Genomic DNA, 22,890 nt, shown 5'->3' with positions numbered 1-22,890 from the left:
TAATGCACTACAGATATTTGATATGTTATATGCATAGATAATAACAGATCTGTGACAAATTGCTTTTGCACTTTGGATAAAATTGTCTGCTAAATGCATACATGTAAATGTAAAGATGAATATTATAACTGTTACTATTACTTATGAAAACAATGTGTACAATAGGGCATTGTCAAATAATGATAATACAATGCATTATGCAGGTTTCTTAAAAAGTGCCGCTATAAATTCATGTGGCCAAAATGACTTCTAGATTTCAGCACATTTTTTCAGCCGCTTATAAAATCACAATCCCTTTATTTCTGAACAGGTTCTTTCTCTTCATTTGAAAATGTTCCTACATGCAACCAATGAACACCGAGTGTGCACAACTGTGCCAAATTCATCCAGAACATTACACTAACACAAAATGTATTTAACCAAAAACAAAAAAGTGCTGACTAATAAGCATATTTGTGTTCATAAATAACACCATCACTGGGTTTTCTGAGAAATGCACAGGAAGGTAACACACACACACACACACACACACACACATACAGACAGTAATGCAAGTTCCTCTTGCACAAAAAGAAAAAAGAAATAACGGAACGTTCCTTGAACAAACTGAAAACTTCCTAAGTTTTTAGAAATTAAAGAATAGAATAGAATAGAATAGAATAGAATAGAATAGAATAGAATAGAATAGAATAGAATAGCTTGAGATCTAGAAGACTGACTGTGATGAGTCAAAGACACTGAACCGACAGCAGCAGATGTGACATGAGGGGCAGTATATTCATTTAATGCATGTGAATGCATGAGTAAAGTAATTAAAGTAATGCATGTGACTTTGCAGAGGGGGATATACTGAGACACATTTACATTTTAAATGTATACCTTCAACACATTTGTTTGACATTCTTGTGTGACATTTGCTGAGGGTGAATTGTGATGCATTTTGTCAAACATACTCACTTCTAATGTCAGTTTGAGATCTGTTAAGATGTTCAAATGTCATATTTGCACTCCAGCGGATGCCACAGACCTGCTGGATTTCCTGTCAGAAAGGACCGAATTAAAATTCATTAATCATATTAAAATAGAAAATCAAGACCACATACTCTATGATGGCCCAAAAGCATCTGAATGACTCAGTAAAGTATTCATTTTACAACACTTGTCTGCTTTTATCCACTACTGCACATTGCTTGTCGCACAAAAACAAACAGCACACAGTGAAAATGAGAGTGTGGTTAAGTGTGGTTAATTTTGTTTGACACGTGAAACACTTTCACAGGAAAGTACAATTGCTTTGCCAAAACTAACAATTCGCAAAACAGGATCTGTGAACAAGCTGAACAGAGGTTTAACTAGCAAGCATTTCAAATAGTTTATAAGACAATCTTTCACTAATTAAAAAAAAAAGGATTTGCACATATAACAAACCCAGTGTAATATTAGGTCAGCAGACAGATACTTTCTGTCGTCTTCTGTTGCAATTAATTATTTGTACTTTCCTGTAATTGATGCGGATGAGTATGGCCTGAAATATATACTTGACCTGCTCTAAACGCCATCTCAACTAGTATTTTTGTTAATTTATGCATAACATGCAGATTAAATAAACAGACTTTAATTGAGACATGTAATAATTGTACATCTGTAAAATAAATGTCACACTGCACTGAGCATTTAACATGATCAAGGCAAGAAAGTGATAAATAAAGGCTAAATATGTCAAAGAATGCACCTAAATTGTAAATTTAGATCATTTTTACCAGCATTCTTGATAATCATTAAAACAATATTCTAGAATATCCTAAATATGATCTATGACCATTAACAGAATTGTTACTAAAAATGAATGCACACTCTAAAATGCAAAAATTAAATCAAAATAGATGCAGAATAGTTTATAACTTACAGCAAATTAAATGTGCTTTAACAAACTTTATTGCAACAAAAAAGGTATAATAAGAAAAAATATATTTAAATTAATAATTAATACAATAAATAAATTAAGTGAGTCTTTCTTTCATGCTTAATTTGGGGGTTGGGCAGCTCAGTTAGCAGCTCATACCATGACTTCACACATTCTGTAAATAGCAAAGCCTAATAACAACCAAATTGCAAATGGAAAGCAGCTCTACATGCTTGAACATAAACACACAGCTGAAATGAGCTGTTAAACACACACTGCTGACTCAATGTGACTGAGGGGTGTGGCAGCCGCTACCATATGTGCCATAAAAGGACAAAAAAAAAACACCCTGATGAAACAAAAATACTTTAAACATGCACACACATACTCATCTGAGCTTGAATGCAATAAGACTGATAAAACACTTTATCCCCACTTCCCCAAATTTCTGCTCACAGCTCCTCTTTCTGTCCATCAGACAGTTATATTTCTCTTTCTGACAGACAGCGCAGATCGGCTCGGCTGATGGACATGAGGTCTCTGCTCTTATTATCAGGTAAAAACACAAGAGTTCAGCATCATTTTATTGTCAGATTCTGTGTAATCAATGTTTGGACATTATGACAAACTCTTGCTGTTTGCTACATTAAAGCTGAAGTTTACTTCAAGTCAGTTTGTAGCTTTCCCTCAACTCAAGAGGAACCTTTCTTTGTCTAATTAATATATTCACATTAAATATTGACAATTTTCCACAAATGATCCAATTTCAGGTCAAAAATCACAGAAAATGTTAATTATATTATTTGTGGCTATGCTTGCACTAAGATGATTGCACAATGCTATTACAAAGATTTCCATTACAGTGCCACAAACTATTTTTAGATGCAACAATGTTTTTAAATTTATGCAAAAACCACTTTCAATAGTTGTGATACTTGTACTCAATATTCTGCTTAAACTTTCAGGATGAACGATACTGACAGTTCATTCCTATTTTTTTAAAGATTATAAATATATAATATATAGTACATAATATATATTGTGCTTCAAAGAAACAAAATATGTCATAAAGGTTGTTGGGTGATTAATTTTGTGTTGTTTAAATAAATAAATAAATATTATTATTAGTCATCATTAAGGAAAATTTCACCAATGTAAGTTGCAATTAACCAATCAGAGTAAGTCTTCCAGAGAAATATATAGTAAAACACAGATGTTCAGAAATACATTTGAAATGACATCGATCTCGGGTTCTGGTGTGGCATTAGCTTATCTGGATTTTGGACACTGCTGGTTCCACAGCACTGAAAATGCACCCGGACAGTGAAGTCATTACAGACCCAAAACTGACTGGGTGTGCTCGTCTCATTTGCAGCTGCAAATCAAAATAAAAGCTGTAGATTCTTAGTCCAGAATTAATCTTATTTGAAATAACCTTATATATCTTTTTATTCCACAGTGTTGTTGGCTCTCATAAAGGACGGCGAGGGAAATCTAACACGTAAATACACACATTTCATTGCACACACTTCTACAGATGGTGCACATGATCAAATCAACTCAAACAATACATGTGGTAAAGACCAGTAAAGATGATCAGCTCTGCTTGATCTTCAAAAAAAAAATCACATTTAATCACATCAAATATATTACGAACGCAGTGTTGAGCAAAACCAAGTGGATATTTCCAGAACTTTAGTGCAGAACATCTGATATTTCTACCGTTATGTGTTTAAAATGCATTGCGTGTATTAAGTACCTCACATAGGGCAGAGGGCTCACAGATGAGGTTCCAACCTGGTCCAAAGTCATTTCTGCCGTGGCCGCAGCAGGGTGTGTCTGCTATAGACTCAGCAGCCCGACTCCTACAAAATAATCAATAGTCAAGTCAAGTCAAGTCTGCTTTATTGTCAATTCTTCCACATGTACAGCACCGTGCATACATACAGAGAATTGAAATTGCGTTACTCTCAGACCCTTGGTGCATACAGTTAACATTAAACACGTTCAAATACAGATAATACAGTTTAAACATATGTTTACAAATGAGGACATTGTAGAAAAATAAAGAAATAGATAAAGTGGCATAAGGCGCATGGCAGAATAGATAGAGTGCAAACCAGTTAAATAAAAACAAAACTGTGCAGATATATGTGTAGTGGAAGAACAGCTTGTCAGTAGGGAGAACAGTATATCAGACTCTCCGAAGAGGTAGTTTGCAGTCAATGCTGGATGAGGTAGTGATCAGTCCAATGCTGCACAAGTGACAGGTGCTGGTCACAGTTTTTAAGTTGGTGAGGGGGGTCTCATAGTGTCAGAGTTCAGTGTTGCATGGGGTAAAAAAAAGTTGTTATGCGCAACAGAGACGAGACCAGATGAATTTAAGATCTGCAGATCCTTCTAAAGAATCCTAATGTTAGAAACCAGCAGCTTGAGTTTATTCTCATCGAGATCCCTGATCACTTTTCACATCAGAGACAGTCAAAAACTAAACTCGACAGCAAACCCACAGCCCTTAAATAAACACCAACGCACACATTTACAGAGAAGCAGCCCAAAACATTTGGTTAGAATTTAAATCAGAGAAAGGGCTGAAACTATGACTTTATAAATAAATAAATGCATTATTATAAATGCATAACTTCAACAAAAAAAAACTTACACATGTATAAATAACTGAATTAAAGAATGCAAACTTCTCCAATTACTCCAGTCATCTATTTTGTAGAGCACACAGCACTAAATCACTGTACTTTTCAATTATGGTCAATCAGTCAATCATTCATATTCCATAATAGTAATCAGACAACCTGCCATTACAGAAGATTTGTGTCTTATATGTCTGTTTTCTTTCTCTCAGTACTTGTCCGGCCGAAGTTCCCACAGGTGTTTGTTGGAGATGATGTCACTCTGATCTGTAACCGTGATGGAGGGAGTAAATCAACAAAATGGTTTTTTAACAGAACACCACAAACACATGAGGATTATTCAATGCTTCTTACCGCAGTAACACAAGAAAACAACGGGGTGTATGTGTGTGAGCAGGGCGGAACGAAGAGTGACCCGGTCACACTCACTGTACTGGGTATGAACACCATCCTAAACGTTCATGATCGTCTGTTCCTCCTGCTGTTTCTCATGATCTCTCTCTCTTTCTCTTACAGAACTGGAGCCTTTCGCTCAGCTCTCTCCATCTACAGGAGGTGCTGTGATGACCAAAGGAGATGGAAGAAACCTGGTGCTGCAGGCGGACGATGACCTGAAGGACTGGGCTTGTTTTGTGTTGAGAGGAGTGGACACCTTCAGTATGGAACCCGATGTTGATGAGAAGATGAAGAGAGCTGTTATATTTGCAGAATTAAAGGAGGCAGAAAGAGCCACTTTCTGGTGCAAGAAAAAGAAAAAGGAGCCTCGAAGCAATGCAGTGACGCTGAAAAAGACAGGTGACTCATTTCTCCGCTTTCTGTTGTATTTCAGCAGCTGTGTGTATAAATTTATTATGTCCTAAACCTGTACGACTTACTTTCTTCTGTGGAAGATAGAAAGAAATACTTTGAAGAATCGTTTGGCTGTTTGTGTTCATGCAATGCAAGTCAATGGTGTTCAAAACAAGCAAACCATGAACCATTTTTCAAAATCTCTTTTGTTGCGCTTACATTATCATAAGATGCAATTCTACGAAACCATTTAAAAACAAGGGATTGCATTACTATTTGAACACAGAGTGATCGCATGTCTCCGCTGAATTTGCAGTCCACTTCTCTATTCACTATGCAGGCTGCTCTTTCCTAGAAAACGTTTTCTGACCAGCTTTCTATCAGCTAGTTCCCATCAGTCTGAAACAAAAGCAAGTGATATTACAGCATATTGAGCTTAAGAAAGAAAGAAAGAAAGAAAGAAAGAAAGAAAGAAAGAAAGAAAGAAAGAAAGAAAGAAAGATCTACAAAATCTCAACAATGTCTCAAACTGTGCTCAGATTTGCCAAGATATGAAAGTCTGTAAAAGTCTCAAGATCAGTTTTTATAGCTCTATACTCGTACTGTATGGCATCTGTTGACTCGCTTGTTCTGAAATCACTCATTTCCTATGTCAACATTATTTAATGAACCCATTTTGCTTAAATAAGCAATAGCCCAGTAAAATTTACAGTAAAATGGAGATTTGCTATTTGGTTGCATGAGGGCCGTTCTCAATCTACAGAGCATTTATTTGGACACCTGCAAGTGCAATGTGATGTCATCAACATTTTGGACTGTTTTCCTAAAAAAAAATATTTTAAATCTGTATGCCTGCTAAATATTTGTCAGGTTTTACTTGCACTGGCATTAGAAAGAATTCAAAGCAAACAGACATGAATTAAAATCCACAAAACTCACATCTTAATTTGACTGGATATTTAAATGAAACAGCAGATGAAGGATGTGCAGTCTGACCTGTGTTTGGTCTGTTTCTCAGAGCTCATGGTGATGTTGGTTTCTCCGGCCGTTCCTGTGCTGCAGGGGGAGCCTGTGGCTCTCAGGTGTGCAGTCTGGGGTGGACCGAAGCTGGAAAAGGCCGTCTTCTTTAAGAATTCAGTAGAAATCAAGCGCTCATCTGAAAGCACATACACCATCACCAACCCCACACAAAGTGATGACGGCAATTACAGCTGTCACGCCGCCTACAGGTTCAGCCACATCAGTGCAGAAGCTCCACAGAAGGAAGGAGATTCTGATGCTCAGGAGATAAAAGTTATAGGTAAACACAACAACAGCCGCCTTACCTCACACTTTCATTAACAGAACCACTAATACTGCATATACCGGTACTAACAAAAATAGTACCAGAAAGTATTGTCTGGACATGGTACCATGCTGTTTTTTGTAATATACATGCATATCTCAGTTACGTAATAACATTGAAAAAAACACAATAATATATTTAAGCACTATACACAAATATATGATCATTTATTAAAGCACTACATATGTACATACAGCAGAGTAAAGACTTTACAGTTTGCAATACATACTGAAACAATATGTTTATATACATACACAAGTATACTGATTAATAATATGTTGTATGTGTAGAGGCAATACACACACACACACACATATATATAGTTGTACTGTAAACTAAAAATTAAAAGTTTATATTATATATATATATATTAACATAATAATATTTTACATCTTACAGTTAAAGCAAGTCAAAATAAACACAATGTATCTCTGTTTTACAGGTGGACCTCCTGCTGCAGTGATTTCAGGATCTACTAACAGTCTGCAGTGTTCCTGCCCTCGCTGTCGTGCCGACTGCACATCCTACCACTGGTACCGCACACAATTTAATGACCCATACGCACGCACAAAACTACCTGAAAACGACCAGTCTATTACCGTAGAGGAAGAAGGACAGTACAGCTGCCGGAAGGACTGTGGGAACGGTTTCTCCCGTTTCAGCAACGTCTACAGCTACAAAAGTACTCATACACAAACAAACATACATGCTCTTAAGACTTTCATTGTATTACTGTTTTTATTAATATTTTTGTTTTGTTTTTTCTTTTAGTTAAGGTTTTCGTTATTTTGTTGTCAATTTTATTTATATTTATGGTTTTAATTTGAATTGAACAGTAATAACCCTGCCATTAACACAATTTTTGTTTGTTCTTGTAAGATGAGGGATGAGTGTAGGCTATTTTCTGTGGTAATCAACAGCAGAAACAATTCTCGAAGTGTTTGTGACACCCAAAAGTTTCACGCCAAAACACAAGCACGCAAAGCTTTATGGTCTCTTTTTTATTTTCTGTGCATATTCATGTAGAGTGTAGCAAAGTATTAGTCACTTTGAATTCTCACTTCAGGATTATGCAAGCACACTACTTCTCATTTTTATTTTTAGAATGAATTTGCATCCTCTCTTTCTCTTAGAACAAGATTCTACAAGCATGATGCCCATCATGGTGGCGGTGATTCTGATCATTCTCGGGTTGTTGATCGTCTTGCTGGTTGCGCTGAAACGCAGACGGGGAGGAAGTGGCATCCAGGAGACCAAAGGGGATAAAGACAAGACGACAGGTGGAGACTATGAGCAAATCCAACTCAAGGGCAAGGATCAGGCGGTTTATCACACCCTGGGCGAGAGCACGAACAAGGACCAGGTCGAGGGGGGTTACGAACCCCTACAAAAGAGGGAGGAGGAGGGGGTGTACCACACAGTAGGACCTGGAGAGGGTCAGAGTGAAGGTCAAGGTGGGTACGAGGCTCTTAAGAGCGTCAAAGCCGAGGTGTACCACACACTGAGTTCAGACGACTCTAAAAAGCCAGCCGGAGAAGCAGAGGGAGGATATGAGCAGCTTCCTCAGAAAGACAAAGATTATGAGGCCGTGACAGTGGAGGAAAGTCCATACGAAGAAGTGAAGAAACAGGCAGAAAAAGAGAAAGAATGAGGAAATCTGGGAAAGAATAAGCACCATAATAGTCAAATGGCTGTTTAGTCATTGAAGGCAATGCAGTCTTTCTAAAAACCTTGCCAAAAGGTAAAAGAGTTTAATGCAGGTTATTGTATTAAATGTAATGTATTACAAGAATACTTCGAACTCCATCCAAAAAAAAGAAAAATCATTTGCACACACATATATCTTTATATACATACGATAAATACACACACATACACACACAACGAAGATTTTTAGAAAAATAATCAATCTCTGTGAGTCCATAAGAGCAAGGTTTATCTCTAAAATTGACGCCTCAAAAACCACACAAAGCGAAGACGACTGCAATCCACATGACTCCGGTTAATGAATCAAAGTCTTTTGAAACAAAATGAAAAAAATACTGATATTTCAAACATTATAAACAAAACAAAAAAAAAACCTATAAACAAAAATATATTGAAAATGTTCTTCGCTGTAAAGCACCACTGCCTTCCAGAGAACTGCCCGAAAGCACAGAGGACCATCATTTCTCGCTCGAGTTGCTTTGATTGTATATGATATAATTAATATACATTTCGAACTGCATAAATAACAATAAATTTATTTTTGGATAGAGTATTCCTTTAATATTATGAAGGTTACGATAATATTCTCAAATAATACATTTGACAAAATAAGCATCACCTTTGGGATACCTAGAGATGTTCTGGAGGGTGAACGTAATTTGTAATGATCTTGACCTTTTAACCTGCAACTATGTCAAAATCCTCCTCAAAAGTGTGTTTCAGGAGATCCCAGATAAATCACTGCAACTCTCATTCAGATCCGACTCTATTTTGATCAGAAACGCCACTTTATACCGTCACATCAGTTCCTGAAGGACAAAATCAAATAACAAACTAACATTTCTAATTTTACACTGAAGCATTTCCAGACGCTATTGGTGAAGAACTAACACAATTTAACTTTAAAATCAATCAAAGAAAGAAATATAATAATCTCATAATATAAAAGCATATAAGCATATAAGCACATCAGCATATAAATATATAGTTTACACACACAAAAATAGTAAACAAGATTAAAGATATCACACACAGATTCACACATTCAGACACATTTATGAGAATTCAGATACATAATTCTGTATATAACAGGACAAAGAAGACAAAAAAATTAAGTTTTTCACAATAACACAGAAGGATTTAGGCCTAAAGTACGGTGGCCGAGAGAGCTCAACGTGCTGCAACTTCAGAAAACACATGCAAATAGAAAAAAACACCAGCAAATCAAGAAAACATCTTTATCATTTTGACAGCACATGCGCTGCAAATCCTCACAACACATGCAAATTAAGAAACGCTGCAAATCCTCACAACACATGCAAATGTCCTTTCTTTCATTAGCCTACTAAAAGGGCCTGAATAAATTTTAAAATATTATTCTTACTGTCATTTTTATTTTGACCTGGTTTTAACAATTAAAGCATTGCAAATTTATTTTCATTAACCTTGAAATTATATTTAGTTGAGGATATTAAATTAAGTTAGCCATCTTATATAATAACGTTAATCGTGTAATTTGTCATTATTAATCTAATAATATCCAAAAGACAAAGAAATCATGCAATCAGGGTGTTAAAATAAACAACAACAACAACAACACTCACCTTTCAGTTCACCAACAACTCAACCAATAGCCACTGCACAATAAGCAAATCCCAGCTGGTCCGTCACTTTTTTTGGGTCCCCTTGAAACATTTCCATTGTGGTCCATGCAGCACGTTTCTTAATTTCGCATGTGTTGTGAGGATTTGCAGCCTTTCTTAATTTGCATGTGTTGTGAGGATTTGCAGCCTTTCTTAATTTGCATGTGTTGTGAGGATTTGCAGCGCATGTGCTGTCAAAATGATGAAAATGTTTTCTTGATTTGCTGGTGTTTTTTTCTATTTGCATGTGCTTTCTGAAGTTGCAGCGCGTTGAGCTCTCTCGGCCACCATACTAAAGCACAGAAATTCCAAAGCATCACATATAAATAAGCATCAAACCCAGAATTGCACAAAATCAGTTATTGGGAATATATATGTGAATTTATAGTTATACAGGTTATGCTATATATTAAAATAAGTAATAATATTTCTCAGCTAGTATCACTCTCATCCAACTGTAAATGCACTGTAGTCTGTTTGCACTATTTCAATGTTTGATCAAGTTTATCTTCAGACTTTAATTTTACTTCATGCTCGTTGTTTTGTAGGTTGTTTTTACTAGGTTGGTAAGTAGGTTGTAAGTATTTTAAGAGTTTCATGCATTTTCAGCTTGTTTAATTGTGGATGTACATCACATAGAGCACAGCTGTATAACTGAATGCAACATGCAATATTACATTTTTACTGCGATGCAACTGTAGATCAGTCTTTTTTCACTAAAGGGCAAATTTGGTGGCCATTATCAAAGCCAGTCCTGCTGAGGTTCACCACAAGAGGTCCCTGCAGGATTTATTTGGTTTTCGTAGTTACACACTGGTTTGTCATTTTAGTTATTATATACTTTTAATTCCTGTTCCTCATACAATCCTTGTTTTTCAAATTAAATTGTATATAAATGAAGCCTTGGTCTCTTCCTTTGTCCTGACAAAAATTCAATGCTATATATGGTGAAATATTGATGGCCCACTTTGGCCAAGTGTGCTAGATAAAGTGGGCCACCCTAAACCTTCATTAATTCTACTCTCATTTATTAAATACATTGACATTCACCGATTTTTTTTTTTAATTGACATGTATAACTGGCTTTTTAGAAAACAAATGAGAATGCAGTCAGGAAATTCAAGTCAAGAAAGGAAACAGCAGAAGAAACTGTCACAATTAAAGTTCATTTTTACAATATTATGTTTTAAATATCTCTTTAATTATTTTTTTGTTGATAGCCTGTCTGTTGTTGCATGTGTTATAGTCTCATTTTAATATGTTGTAGAGTTCTCTTTTTTTCATAAAAATTCTGTTAAATTTAATCAAATGTAATTTTTAATAGATCAGTTTTGAATTTTACGCATTAAGAAAACTCATTCTACTTATATCCTAGTCTATATTTTTTTAAAACATGTTGTTGAATATGTTTGTTTGATAATGTGCCAATAAACATAAAAAACATAAATATTTTTACGATTTCTAATTAAAATACAGGATAATTTTTTGATAAATCATGGATGGCCCACTTTACCTGAAAAGACATTTGTCTGGAGTGCATGAAGTAAAGAAAAGAAAAGATAAACGTCTGGTATATACAAGTTTAACAAAAAGTGGCCCACTTTACCTGAATTCACATTTAAAACAAAGAAGACGTTGAAGCATATTGGAATAGAAGTTGCTTTTGCAGATTTTTTTTTTTTAAAGGAAAAAAAAACAAAAAAACAATAGGCCATGTTTGCCAGAGGAACAAAAAGGGTGTTCCCGTTTTGTCTTTTTCCTAAATAGTTCGTTGCAATTGTAATAGGCTCATTGGTTGTCTGAGATCTGATTATACAGCCACGGGAAGTTTGGAATAAAACCAAACAAAAACACAACGGTACTCAGATTGCTTTTTTTCTTCTTTTTGGAGAACGACGACAGAGGACAGATCTTGAAGGTAAATCTTTTGTAAACTATGGAGATATATGAATATTTCTTGGATTTAACACATTTGGGGACAAGCTGTTTTTCACTGACACTTTCTTTAATTTAAATGCGACAGATTGGATTTGTCTCGAGATTAATCATAATAAAGGTATGAAAGTGGTCCTGTTTTGATTTTGCATGTTTGACACAAATGACTATATAACTGTTGAAGCATCAAACGGATAACATGAAGCTAAACCCTTAGATTTTTTTCCAAACTTTTCCAAACATTTGTGGGAAGTCTATAGTGAAAGTGAAAGTATTTTGTCAAATGCATAATAATGAAAACATTTTCAAATGTGACTTGTCTGAAATGTCAATGCAGTTATATCAAGAAAAGATCAGACCAGAGACAAAGACAACATAATGTCAAAAAGACAGGAAAACTTATGAAAGGTTTTCTTTAACTTAAAAAAGCCCACCTTTGCACATGTTTTCTGTCCATCAGACGGTCATATTTCTCTTTCTGACGGACAGCACGGTTCAGATCTGCTGATGGACATGAGGTCTCTGTTCACACTGGCAGGTAAAAACACTGTCTGCTAGAGTCATATGTCACTAATTTACAGCATTTGATTACTGGCCTAGACCTAGAGTAGAATTATACTCTCTAGAACCACAACTCTGTGTTTATTTCTATGGTTAAAATGGGGAAGAATCGTACTCGGTTACTATCGTAACCTCGGTTCCCTGAGATACGGAACGAGTACTGCGTCTTGCTAAAGACGCTATGGGAAAAAGCCTTTTTTCTCCTTTACTGAAGCGTATTCAATCACGCAGTGAAACTGCACGATCATTGGTTCGTGCAGTGTGTTAAAAACGAACCAATGTGTCGGCAGCGGAGCTGCACGAGCCTATGGCGACGGAGCCCGCCAGATCCCTCCAGAATGGGCGGGGTTATCTGGCTATATAATCGGCCGTCTGGCCATAGGATCCTCAGGTTTACTTCGACTGAAGCGACGACTGAGTCGTGCAGCTACCTGGCACGGCAAAGTACGCAGTACTCGTTCCGTATCTCAGGGAACCGAGGTTACGATAGTAACCGAGTACATTCCCTATCGATACTCCACTCGTACTGCGTCTTGCTAAAGACGCTATTGAATTGTATAATTACAATTCAATCACGCCGTGCTATGGTAGAGGAACGACTGTGTAAAATATCTCCATAAGCATTCCATGCTCAGAGGGAAGTATAATAGTATACTCGGGCTAAAGTGAGCTGAGCTCGTAGGGGTCACTCTCGGCCCGGGTCATTCCATGTATTCCTCGCATACTCAGCACTTTCAGGGCTGAGATATGTAAGGAACCCATCAGAGAGCTTGAGTGCCCGTGCAGTCAAGAGTTATCCGTTAGGGTTGTTCCCACAACGTAAGTCATACTCATCTAAGCAGATAGGACCCTGGCCTGCAAGGCCGGTACATCCAGCTTATAAAACCTTGCAAATGTGGACGGCGAGGCCCAGCCGGCCGCCGCACAAATTTCTGTAATAGACACACCGCTAGACCAGGCCCGTGACGAGGTAATGCCTCTAATCGAATGGGCTCGTACTCCAATGGGGCATTGAAGGCCCAAGGAAGAGTAAGCCAGCGTAACGGCATCCACTATCCACTTAGAGAGTCTCTGCTTCGTGACCGGAAGCCCTTTGGCGAGGTTACCGAAGCTAACAAACAGCTGTTCCGTGCGCCTGAAGGAGGCGGAATGCTCAAAGTAGATCCGTAGGGCTCTAACATGGCATCACAAAATTAACTCCCGGTCCTCCTCGGAGGGAGGAAGCGCGGAGAGTTTGATGACCTGAGCTCTGAACGGAGTGGAAAGTACCTTAGGTACGTATCCATGCCTTGGTTTTAGGACGACCTTGGAGTCGTTTGGCCCAAATTCCAGGCAGGCGGGGCTCACAGAGAGCGCCTGCAGGTCTCCTACTCGCTTGACTGACGCTAGTGCTAGTAGCAGAGCAGTCTTCAGCGACAGTGACCAAAGGTTCGTGGACTGGAGCGGCTCAAAGGGAGGGCACCTCAGGGCCCTCAGCACAGTGGGTAGGTCCCATGTAGGGACAGTAAGGGGCCGAGGCGGATTCAGCCTCTTGGCACCCCTTAGAAAGCGGACGATAGCATTGTCCCTGCCCACTGATTGGCCCGCAATAGGGGCGTGGAAGGCCGCTATAGCCGATACGAACACCCTGAGTGTGGAGGGAGAGCGTCCTTTATCCGGCAGTTCCTGCAGGAAGGACAGAATCACCGCCAACTCAGATGTAGGGGGGTCCTCACCGCGGTTTAGACACCATTCGGAGAAAACCGCCCATTTAAGGGCATAGAGGCGTCTCGTAGACGGGGCTCTAGCCTCAGAAATGGCTTTTAGCACTCGCTCTGGGAGGCTGGTAGGCTCCCGTTGAGCGGCCAGAGGTGAAGCGCCCACAATTTGGGACGAGGGTGCCACAAACCGTTCGCCTGAGAGAGGAGATCTCGTCTCAGGGGCACGGGCCAGGGGGCTGCGGTTAGCAGCTGGGTCAGCTCTGACATCCAAGGCTGGTTCTCCCACAGGGGGGCCACCAACAAGACCTTGTGTCGTTGTTCCCTGATTCGCCTGATGACCTGAGGAATCAGAGCGATCGGAGGGAATGCATAGAGGAGGTTGGGCCAGTCGTGGGCCAACGCGTCCTTGACCTTCGAATAATAGGCTGGGCAGTGAGAGTTGTCTTTGCAGGCGAAAAGGTCTACTTCGGCCTTGCCAAAGATTCTCCAGATCATTCGAACCGTCTGCGGATAGAGCATCCACTCTTCTGAGGGGATGTTGCTCCGTGATAGCATATCCGCTCCTCGGTTCAATCTGCCCGGCAAATTTGCTGCTCTCAGCGAGCGCAAGTTGAGCTGAGCCCACTCCAGAAGTCGCTCTACCATAAGGAAGAGGCGCTTCGAGGAGAGACCTCCCTGGTGATTTACGTAGGACACCACTGACATGTTGTCTGAGCGGATCAGCAAATGTCGTCCCTTTAGCTCTGGCAGGAAAAACTGGCAGGCTCGACACACTGCTAGCATTTCTAAGCAGTTGATGTGGAGGTTCTGCTCCGCCTTCGACCAAAGGTCGGTTTGCCTTCGCACAGCGCCCCCAACCCATGTTGGAGGCGTCTGTTGTGACAACTTTCCTGCTGCAGACCATCCCTATGGTCACACCCTTTCTGAACCATCGTGGGTTCTTCCAGGGGACCAGGGCTGTTACACAGGCCTGGCTCACCCTGATATGTAGGCGACCATGTCGCCATCCGTGGGGCGGAACCCGTGGTTTCAACCAGCGCTGAAGGGGCCGCATGCGAAGCAGGCCCAACTGTAGCACCGGCAATGCTGTGGCCATGAGGCCCAGCATCCTCTGAAACGCTTTGACGGAGCGAGCGGTGCCGCTCTGGAAGGAGGCTGCGAGCTTTTAAATGGCCAGAGTGCGTTCCGGCGCTAGCACAGCTCTCATCTGAGCTGAGTCCAAAACTGTTCCCAGAAACGACACCCGTCAGCTGGGAAACAGCACGCTCTTGGCAAAATTGACCCTGAGCCCCAGGCATTCTAGGTGGCTGAGGAGGAGGGCTCTGTGTGAGAGTAGTTGTACCTCTGACTGGGCCAGAATGAGCCAGTCATCGAGGTAATTGAGAATGCGGATTCCCATCTGCCTGAGAGGGGAAAGAGCCGCGTCCATGCACTTCGTAAAAGTGATGCACTTCGTAAAAAGAGAATAGAGCCGCCCAATGAAGGAGGAGCTCTGATTCTCACGTGTGAACACCGGCGGATCAGAGCGCTGCAGGAAGCTCCGTGGCTCTGATGTTTCATTGTTTGCCTCCACAGAGACGGACAGCGAGCGGGAAGAGCGAGACTCATACTCGAACGAGCTGTCTCAGTAAGCGCGCAGTCAGTGCGTGGGCGAGACCCAGACAGGCGGCGCGCGCTCACTGCTCTTTTGCATCGTGCAGGATTCCCTGCACGAGCCACACTCGCTGTTGCGGCATTTGCAACAATGCCGATAAATATGCATTTTTATAGCACTCACCGGATGGCGGCAGCGAACAGACCGGGGCTTCTGCGGGGCTGGAGCGCGGTGAAAGCGGCGTCTCAGCTGGCAGGAGGTCTCTGGCTTAGCTGCGAGGCGTGTCAATGGCGAGGCGGCTTCTTGGGATCAGCGAAGGCGAGATGTCGTCGCTGAAGAAGAAGAAATCTGAGGATCCTATGGCCAGACGGCCGATTATATAGCCAGATAACCCCGCCCATTCTGGCGGGATCTGGCGGACTCCGTCGCCATAGGCTCGTGCAGCTCCGCTGCCGACACATTGGTTCGTTTTTAACACACTGCACGAACCAATGATCGTGCAGTTTCACTGCGTGATTGAATAAGGCTTCAGTAAAGGAGAAAAAAGGCTTTTTCCCATAGCGTCTTTAGCAAGACGCAGTACGAGTGGAGTATCGATAGGGAACCCCAGGTTTTCACGGTGCCTTTTGTGTCTCAATGAAATAATCTAACAGAATTAATAGAACAAATAAATGTGTGATTTAAAAACATAACAATGCTATGTAGCCTTTTATCAATATTACATCAAATTAAAGTCAATTAAATATGATTTTAAATAGCATTTATGCTGATAAGAGTAAGGTTTTTGGCCTGTCCCTCGCTATGATTTTTTCTTTTTCAGCAGGACTTTTAATTTTTAATGTGAACAAAAATCACATTTGCATATTATTCTAAATACAATCTCATTGTTAAACAATGTTTTTGCCATAAGTATAATTTTCTTCTATAAAATATAAATAATTTTATTGGTGTCCCCTGATGTCAGCCCTGTTAAAAAACCCTTGTAAAATACTGTACAATCAAGTGGCATTACTTCTAGGAGGATACATCATTTCTCAACCAGGATTGCGACACTGAAAACACAAGCATGTTTCTCTCACTCCTCTATAATGTTCTATTTTTCATCATTTATGAGGCTTGGCTGAGCGAGGGGGAGGGGCATCATCCAATGTCAATACTGTTGCCGTTTTTAAAATGTAAATTTAAACAATTACTTACGTTTACTATAATCAATATCTGCATGCATCTAATTGCAATACCCTTAAAACATTAGATCTCCTAGAAATGTCATGTGCTAAGTCAACAAAGCAAAATTGGCTGTTTGCTATTGTCCTCCCACATTATCGACATTTTGTAATGTTTAACATTGTAAAGTTGCTTTGACACAATCTGAATTGTGTAAAGTGCTAAATAAATAAAATTGACTTGATTGACTAATACATCTATGGCAAGTTTACAATTATACAACTATATGCAATTTAAAAGGGTAAAACTTTACAGTATTACAAATATGTGCCGTGTGCTGAAGAATGTGTGTCCTGTCATCCCTGTTACTCTGGTCAATCCTGTTGCTGTCATTCATTTCCTAAAAATTGTGAAAATTATATTTGATACAACTTTCCAGGTTTTTCCATTGTAACTTTAACTATATTTTAGTTTGGACAAAGCCATTTTTGTAATATTTCTCTTGTAAAAAAAATAAGATAAAATCTTAATTGACGTGGTCATTTTAAGGTGCCTTATTTCATGGATATATAAAACTGTTGATTAAACTTATATTAGCTTATTATTTTTTTCCAAGTGGAAAAGGTCCCGATTTCGTGGAATGACCTTTATTTATTTATTTATTTTGTCATTTAGCAGACCTTTTATCCAAAGCGACTTACATAAGAAGGACATAAGAAGCAATCAAAACCAACAAAAGAGCAACAACGTGCAAGTGCTATTACAAGTCTCAGTTAGCCTAACGCAGTACAGATCATTATTATTATTATTTATTTTTATTTATTTATTTTAAATAAAAAGACATAAAGATAAAATAAAATTAGAATAGAGAGTGCTAGAGTTAGAGGGTCAAGTAAAGATGGAACAGATGAGTTTTTAGCCGTTTCTTGAAGATGGGTAAGGATTCGGCTGCTCTGATTGAGTTGGGCAGGTCATTCCACCAGATGGGAACAGTTCATGAGAAAGTCTGTGGAAGTGTTTTTGTACGTCTTTAAAGTGGTGTATCTGGCTCACTCCAATAAATCTGTATCACATGAGAAACTTTGTAATTTGCCAAAGAGCTTTGAACAAACTGACCATTTTTTGTCTCTGCATGAATTAAAGCTGTAGAATCTTAATCCAGAAATCAAATCCAGTTCTGATTGATCTTTTTATGTCACAGTGTTGTTGGCTTTCATAAGAGGGAACAAGGGACAGACACTGAGAGGTAAATGCATAAACATGTAATATTATGACACACTTGTCTATAGACCACAACATGTGGTAAAATTCAGTGCCTACAGATGTTTTCTGCCTGATCCTCAAAACAACAAAAGATTTAATATCATACAGCATTAAATCTATTCAAGCGCAGAGTAAATTCAAGTGCAGATTTTAATCATTTATAAAGTGTGTAGATCTAGTGTCACAGAGACATTGTCACACAATAAGCATCCAGATGTTTTTAGCATGAAAAGCATTCATTTATGTATTGCATAAATGCATGCATGCTGTAATTCATGTAAGCACACAGGAATGCATAAATGTATGCATGAATGAATGAACAAATTAACCTTTTAAACATCCATTCCAGGAAGTTAACTTTTTTTTTTTTTGCTGCAAAGTGTGCAGCAAAGTAGTCAGACAACCTCCCACATAGCAAACGGACTTGGCCCAAATGTGGCCTCATAATGGCACTGCTGGCGTGTTGCCGGTGTTCTGTCGATTTGTGCTACCCTGTCAGATTTTCCTACCTCCCATTAAAACAGTAGGTAGTACAATTCGACAACGAAAAATGCTACCTGTTAAATTATGATTTATTAATGTCTACACCTACCACACCCTAAACTTACCCTTACAGTAGTGTATATACAGTAATCATGTATTATATTCGCGGTTGTGGCTAGAAGGGATACAGCTACCGGAAACCAACAATAAATCATTTTTTCTACCTATTACTTACTTACTACTTTTACTTTTGTCATTTAGCAGACGCTTTTGTCCAAAGCGACTTACAAATAAGAAAAAGTAACTAAAACTAAAAAGTTACAACTCTATAAATACTATCTACCCACATATTTAAGAAAATAAAGAAATTAAATAAAATTGACACATGCATATAACAACATTTCAATAATAAACATATCAATGAAAAAATTAAATAAAAAGCGATACTACTATCCCTTGCCGGTGTCCCTGCCCGGTGGAGTCGCACGGTAGAGTCGATGGTCTTTACACTCTTTGGTCTTCACACTAAGAGGGCTTCACACGACGACTGCCGCGACCGCTGCCGCGGTATAATAACCTTTATTATACCAATCCAACAAATGATCATTTCAATTCAGCTGGACCCACTTTCCTGTTTATCAACTACAAATGGCCAAGCAAGTGCACACACTGACAAGATACACGATACAGTATGAGACCAAACGCGATTTCAGCAACTCTCATCCCAGTAAACAAAATAAGTGTTTCCTAGCAACGGCAAATGCGCTAAACACTGAGACAAGTAAATACACTTACGAGCTGATTTTAAACTTCCGCTGATAGACTGCTTCTCTTAAAGACCACTTCATTACACTGCCTTCTGCTGGCGCTTGAACCCACTTTCCTGTTTATCAACTACAAATGGCCAAGCAAGTGCACACACTGACAAGATACACGAAACACATTAGATTGTGTTTTATTATCGTCTACACCTACCCCTTACAGTAATGCAGATGCATTAAATATTGTTGTTCAGTGTGAGAAAAAGGCGAAAATATTGATGTGCGCATGCACAGTAAGCCCCGGTATAAGAAAAGCTGACGGGTCGGATAAAATGTCAGGACACCAGCACTGGCATGCATCATGTCAGCCAACTGTGGGCCATACGTGGCAATGATAGCACTGCATGCATGACGGCAGACTACATTTGGGCCGATTGTGGGTGGGAGGTGTGTGGCCCAGATCAGTGTAGCGATTAGAGCCCTGCATGGGCCTCAAATTTAGGCCCTAGCCCGGCCCAGGTCCGACATCTTATCAGAATTACCGGCCCGAGTCTGACCCAGGCACCATGGGCGGACAAGGGGGGGCCTGGCCTGCCCTGTGAGTCACTATTGCCCGCCCTGGACGAGCCTGCTGAGTAAAGAAAACGCTGTACTATTCAAATATCAGTTATTATTTATTTACCCTTGCATTGCGAAAAAGCGGAGATCTGTTTCCTCCAGGCTGCGCCGTCGCGTCAATCTGAAAGGAGGCGGGGTGGAGTTAGAGCTTTAGCAGAGAGCTTGAGGATCCAATGGCGTTACAAAGTTTTACTGAATGAATGAATGAATGAATGATGCATTTATATAGCGCTTTATTGTGTATTGCTGTATACCCAAAGCGCTTTACAATCATGTGGGGGGGTCTCTCCTCAACCACCACCAATGTGCAGCATCCACTTGGATGATGCGACGGCAGCCACAGTACAACGGCGCCAGTGCGCTCACCACACACCAGCTACAGGTGGAGAGGAGAGAGAGTCATAGAGCCAATCAAGTGTATAGGGATTATTAGGAGGCCATGATAGACAAGGGCCAGTGGAGGGAATTTGGCCAGGACACCGGGGTTACACTCCTACTCTTTACGAGAAGTGCCATGGGATTTTTAATGACCACAGAGAGTCAGGACCTCGGTTTAACGTCTCATCCGAAAGACGGTGCTTTTTGACAGTATAGAGTCCCCGTCACTATACCGGGGCGTTAGGACCCACACAGACCACAGGGTGAGCACCCCCTGCTGGCCTCACTAACACCTCTTCCAACAGCAACCTAGTTTTCACCGGAGGTCTCCCATCCAGGTACTGACCAGGCTCAACCCTGCTTAGCTTCAGTGGGCAACCGGTCTTGGGCTGCAGGGTGATATGGCTGTGGCTATTTTACTGACAAGCTCTTTTGGTTAAACATTTTAAAACCCTCTGATTTAAAATAATAATGACGAATTATAATACAGATATGAAGTATGGATATTTTTTCACGGCACTCCTGACTGGGCTAAGACCATGCCCCTCCAAACGAGTTACTGTGCTCCCACTTTCTATCCTCTCCAGTCCTTGCTGAACATAATCGATTTCAAAAGCGAAAGTGAAACCAATAGCACATAAGACAGCCATTGCATGCTTTAGCGAGCCTTTCTCTCTAAAGGCACGTCTAATGAGGAGACGCAGGATCAGCAACGACACAGACTCAGAAAACATTAGTTTATTAGTAAATAATTCAAATAACTCCTTACTATTTCCCGCAGACACATTCGTGGTTATGTTTGCTGGGGTTTTGCAGCAAGCTTTAGCCTAAAATCCAAAATCCATTTGACCTGAACAAAACATACATTTTCATTGAGTTTGAATTAGTTTACGAAGTATTATTTATTTATGCACCACAAAATCATGTTAAAAACTTACAATATATATATAGAATTTATTTATTTATATTTTTTAAATAACAGTTTATTTGAAAATATGTAAAGTGACAACTAGGCGGTCAATTATTGTTTACTTTGGCGAGATCTCCACTGTAACAGCAGCTTTTCTGGTTGGTGAATGAGGTTCACGAGATACAGCATCAGTTGAAATTAGTTTTCTCCCGCTGAAGGGTGAAGAAGACGTCTGCCAGACATCCACTGTTCAGGTAAGTGAACTTATGTTGTGTATGACCTAACCTTAGATGCAATACATGTATATGGTATCTGATTCAATGCCACCTTGAAGTTGAGAACGCGAGTACAGACTGACCTGACCGGGGTGCGATAGTCCGGCCTGCAGGATATCCGAGGCGCGGTGCTTCCTATCAGGTCTGCAGAACAATGTAATGCTGTTAAAATTATAGGAGAAATGCACAACTAAATCAGCAACAGTGATTGACTTAAGATGAAAGTGATTAAATGGTTGTATAATCAGATTGAATTATAGCCAAGTCTAATCTGTGACGTTGATAATCAGGATATTTCTGATATTTTTGTTTTAGCTAGTAGACGTTCTGAATGGCCTGTAATAGCTTAAATATTAAGTAGCCAAATTGGCTGGTGAATGAAAAAGTTGTAAGTACACATAAAAAAATAAAAAAATAAGAAAGCAATTTGTTATTTTGTAAGCATTTTGCATTATATAGAAACAAATCTGGATTATCATTGTTTCACATAAAAAGAGCTTGTTTTCTTTTATTAGTTAGCTTAGTTATTTCATGTCCTGTTAGTCATCTCATTCTCATGTGTGCCATATTTTTAGGGGATTGAGAGGAAAAAAAGTACTATTAAAATAACTACACTGAAAGAATGAATGGATCGAGTGGATTTCATTGTTGTCTAAAACAATAGTTCTCAACCTTGGTAATGTTTAGAGGTCACATCTAGGAATGACATGAACAATTGGCCACTTACGGCAAAACTTTTATTATCCTATGAAATTAAAGCGAATGTAATAACTATGGATAAAATAATTAAATATAAAATATTTAGATGTGGATATAAATTGACTGATAAAAACAATGAAATTACAGTTACTTAAAAAACAAAAGGTTGGGAACCTCTGGCCTAAAAGCACTCACATTCCTTGATCTAACAAAATTATTAGAGCTGCAGGCAGTATTATCCTATATTGGTAAATCTTGAATAGTTGAATAGGCATATTCAATGTTAATCTTTTTTTCTTTTCTTTTATTTTCTTACAGGACTGTGCTTGGGCAAGAAAACTTGAGACAGACTATTGGTATGGAGGGTAATTGGAGTTACATGAGAGGAGCAATGTGAGAAGACGGGCATTAAAAAAAGTTGATGAACTAATAGAGTCAATAGATACTGAGTGGAACAGGTTTCACTACTTTGGAATACTAAGCTCATTTCATGGACTGCTGAGGTCTGTTGTCC

At 39.3% G+C, this 22,890-nt stretch overlaps 2 protein-coding genes and 1 gene segment (V, D, J or C); 2 read left to right on the top strand and 1 right to left on the bottom strand.

Annotated features, from left to right (window-relative positions):
* The window catches only part of LOC306863410 (Ig kappa chain V-III region MOPC 63-like), a 773,265-nt gene that overhangs the window by 222,741 nt on the left and 527,634 nt on the right, over window positions 1-22,890 (bottom strand).
* Window positions 2,258-10,933, top strand: LOC306863398 (uncharacterized protein). The gene is made up of 8 exons (XM_079406725.1): window positions 2,258-2,459; window positions 3,363-3,404; window positions 4,764-4,988; window positions 5,068-5,346; window positions 6,359-6,640; window positions 7,128-7,367; window positions 7,819-9,538; window positions 10,321-10,933. The coding sequence occupies exons 1-7, from the start codon at window positions 2,429-2,431 to the stop codon at window positions 8,334-8,336; spliced, it is 1,617 nt and encodes a 538-aa protein (XP_079262851.1). The 5' UTR covers window positions 2,258-2,428; the 3' UTR covers window positions 8,337-9,538; window positions 10,321-10,933.
* Window positions 11,842-22,890, top strand: part of LOC306863399 (uncharacterized protein) — a 41,305-nt gene continuing 30,256 nt past the window's right edge. Inside the window, exons 1-4 of the mRNA XM_079406726.1 lie at window positions 11,842-11,953; window positions 12,059-12,091; window positions 12,431-12,508; window positions 18,191-18,235. Coding sequence (XP_079262852.1) covers window positions 12,478-12,508; window positions 18,191-18,235 — 76 coding nt within the window. The 5' untranslated portion in view covers window positions 11,842-11,953; window positions 12,059-12,091; window positions 12,431-12,477. The remainder of the gene's footprint in view (window positions 11,954-12,058; window positions 12,092-12,430; window positions 12,509-18,190; window positions 18,236-22,890) is intronic.

This window comes from Barbus barbus (assembly GCF_936440315.1).
Source record: "Barbus barbus genome assembly, chromosome: 44".
Lineage (NCBI taxonomy): Eukaryota > Metazoa > Chordata > Actinopteri > Cypriniformes > Cyprinidae > Barbus > Barbus barbus.
This window is presented reverse-complemented; position numbering and strand designations above follow the sequence as displayed.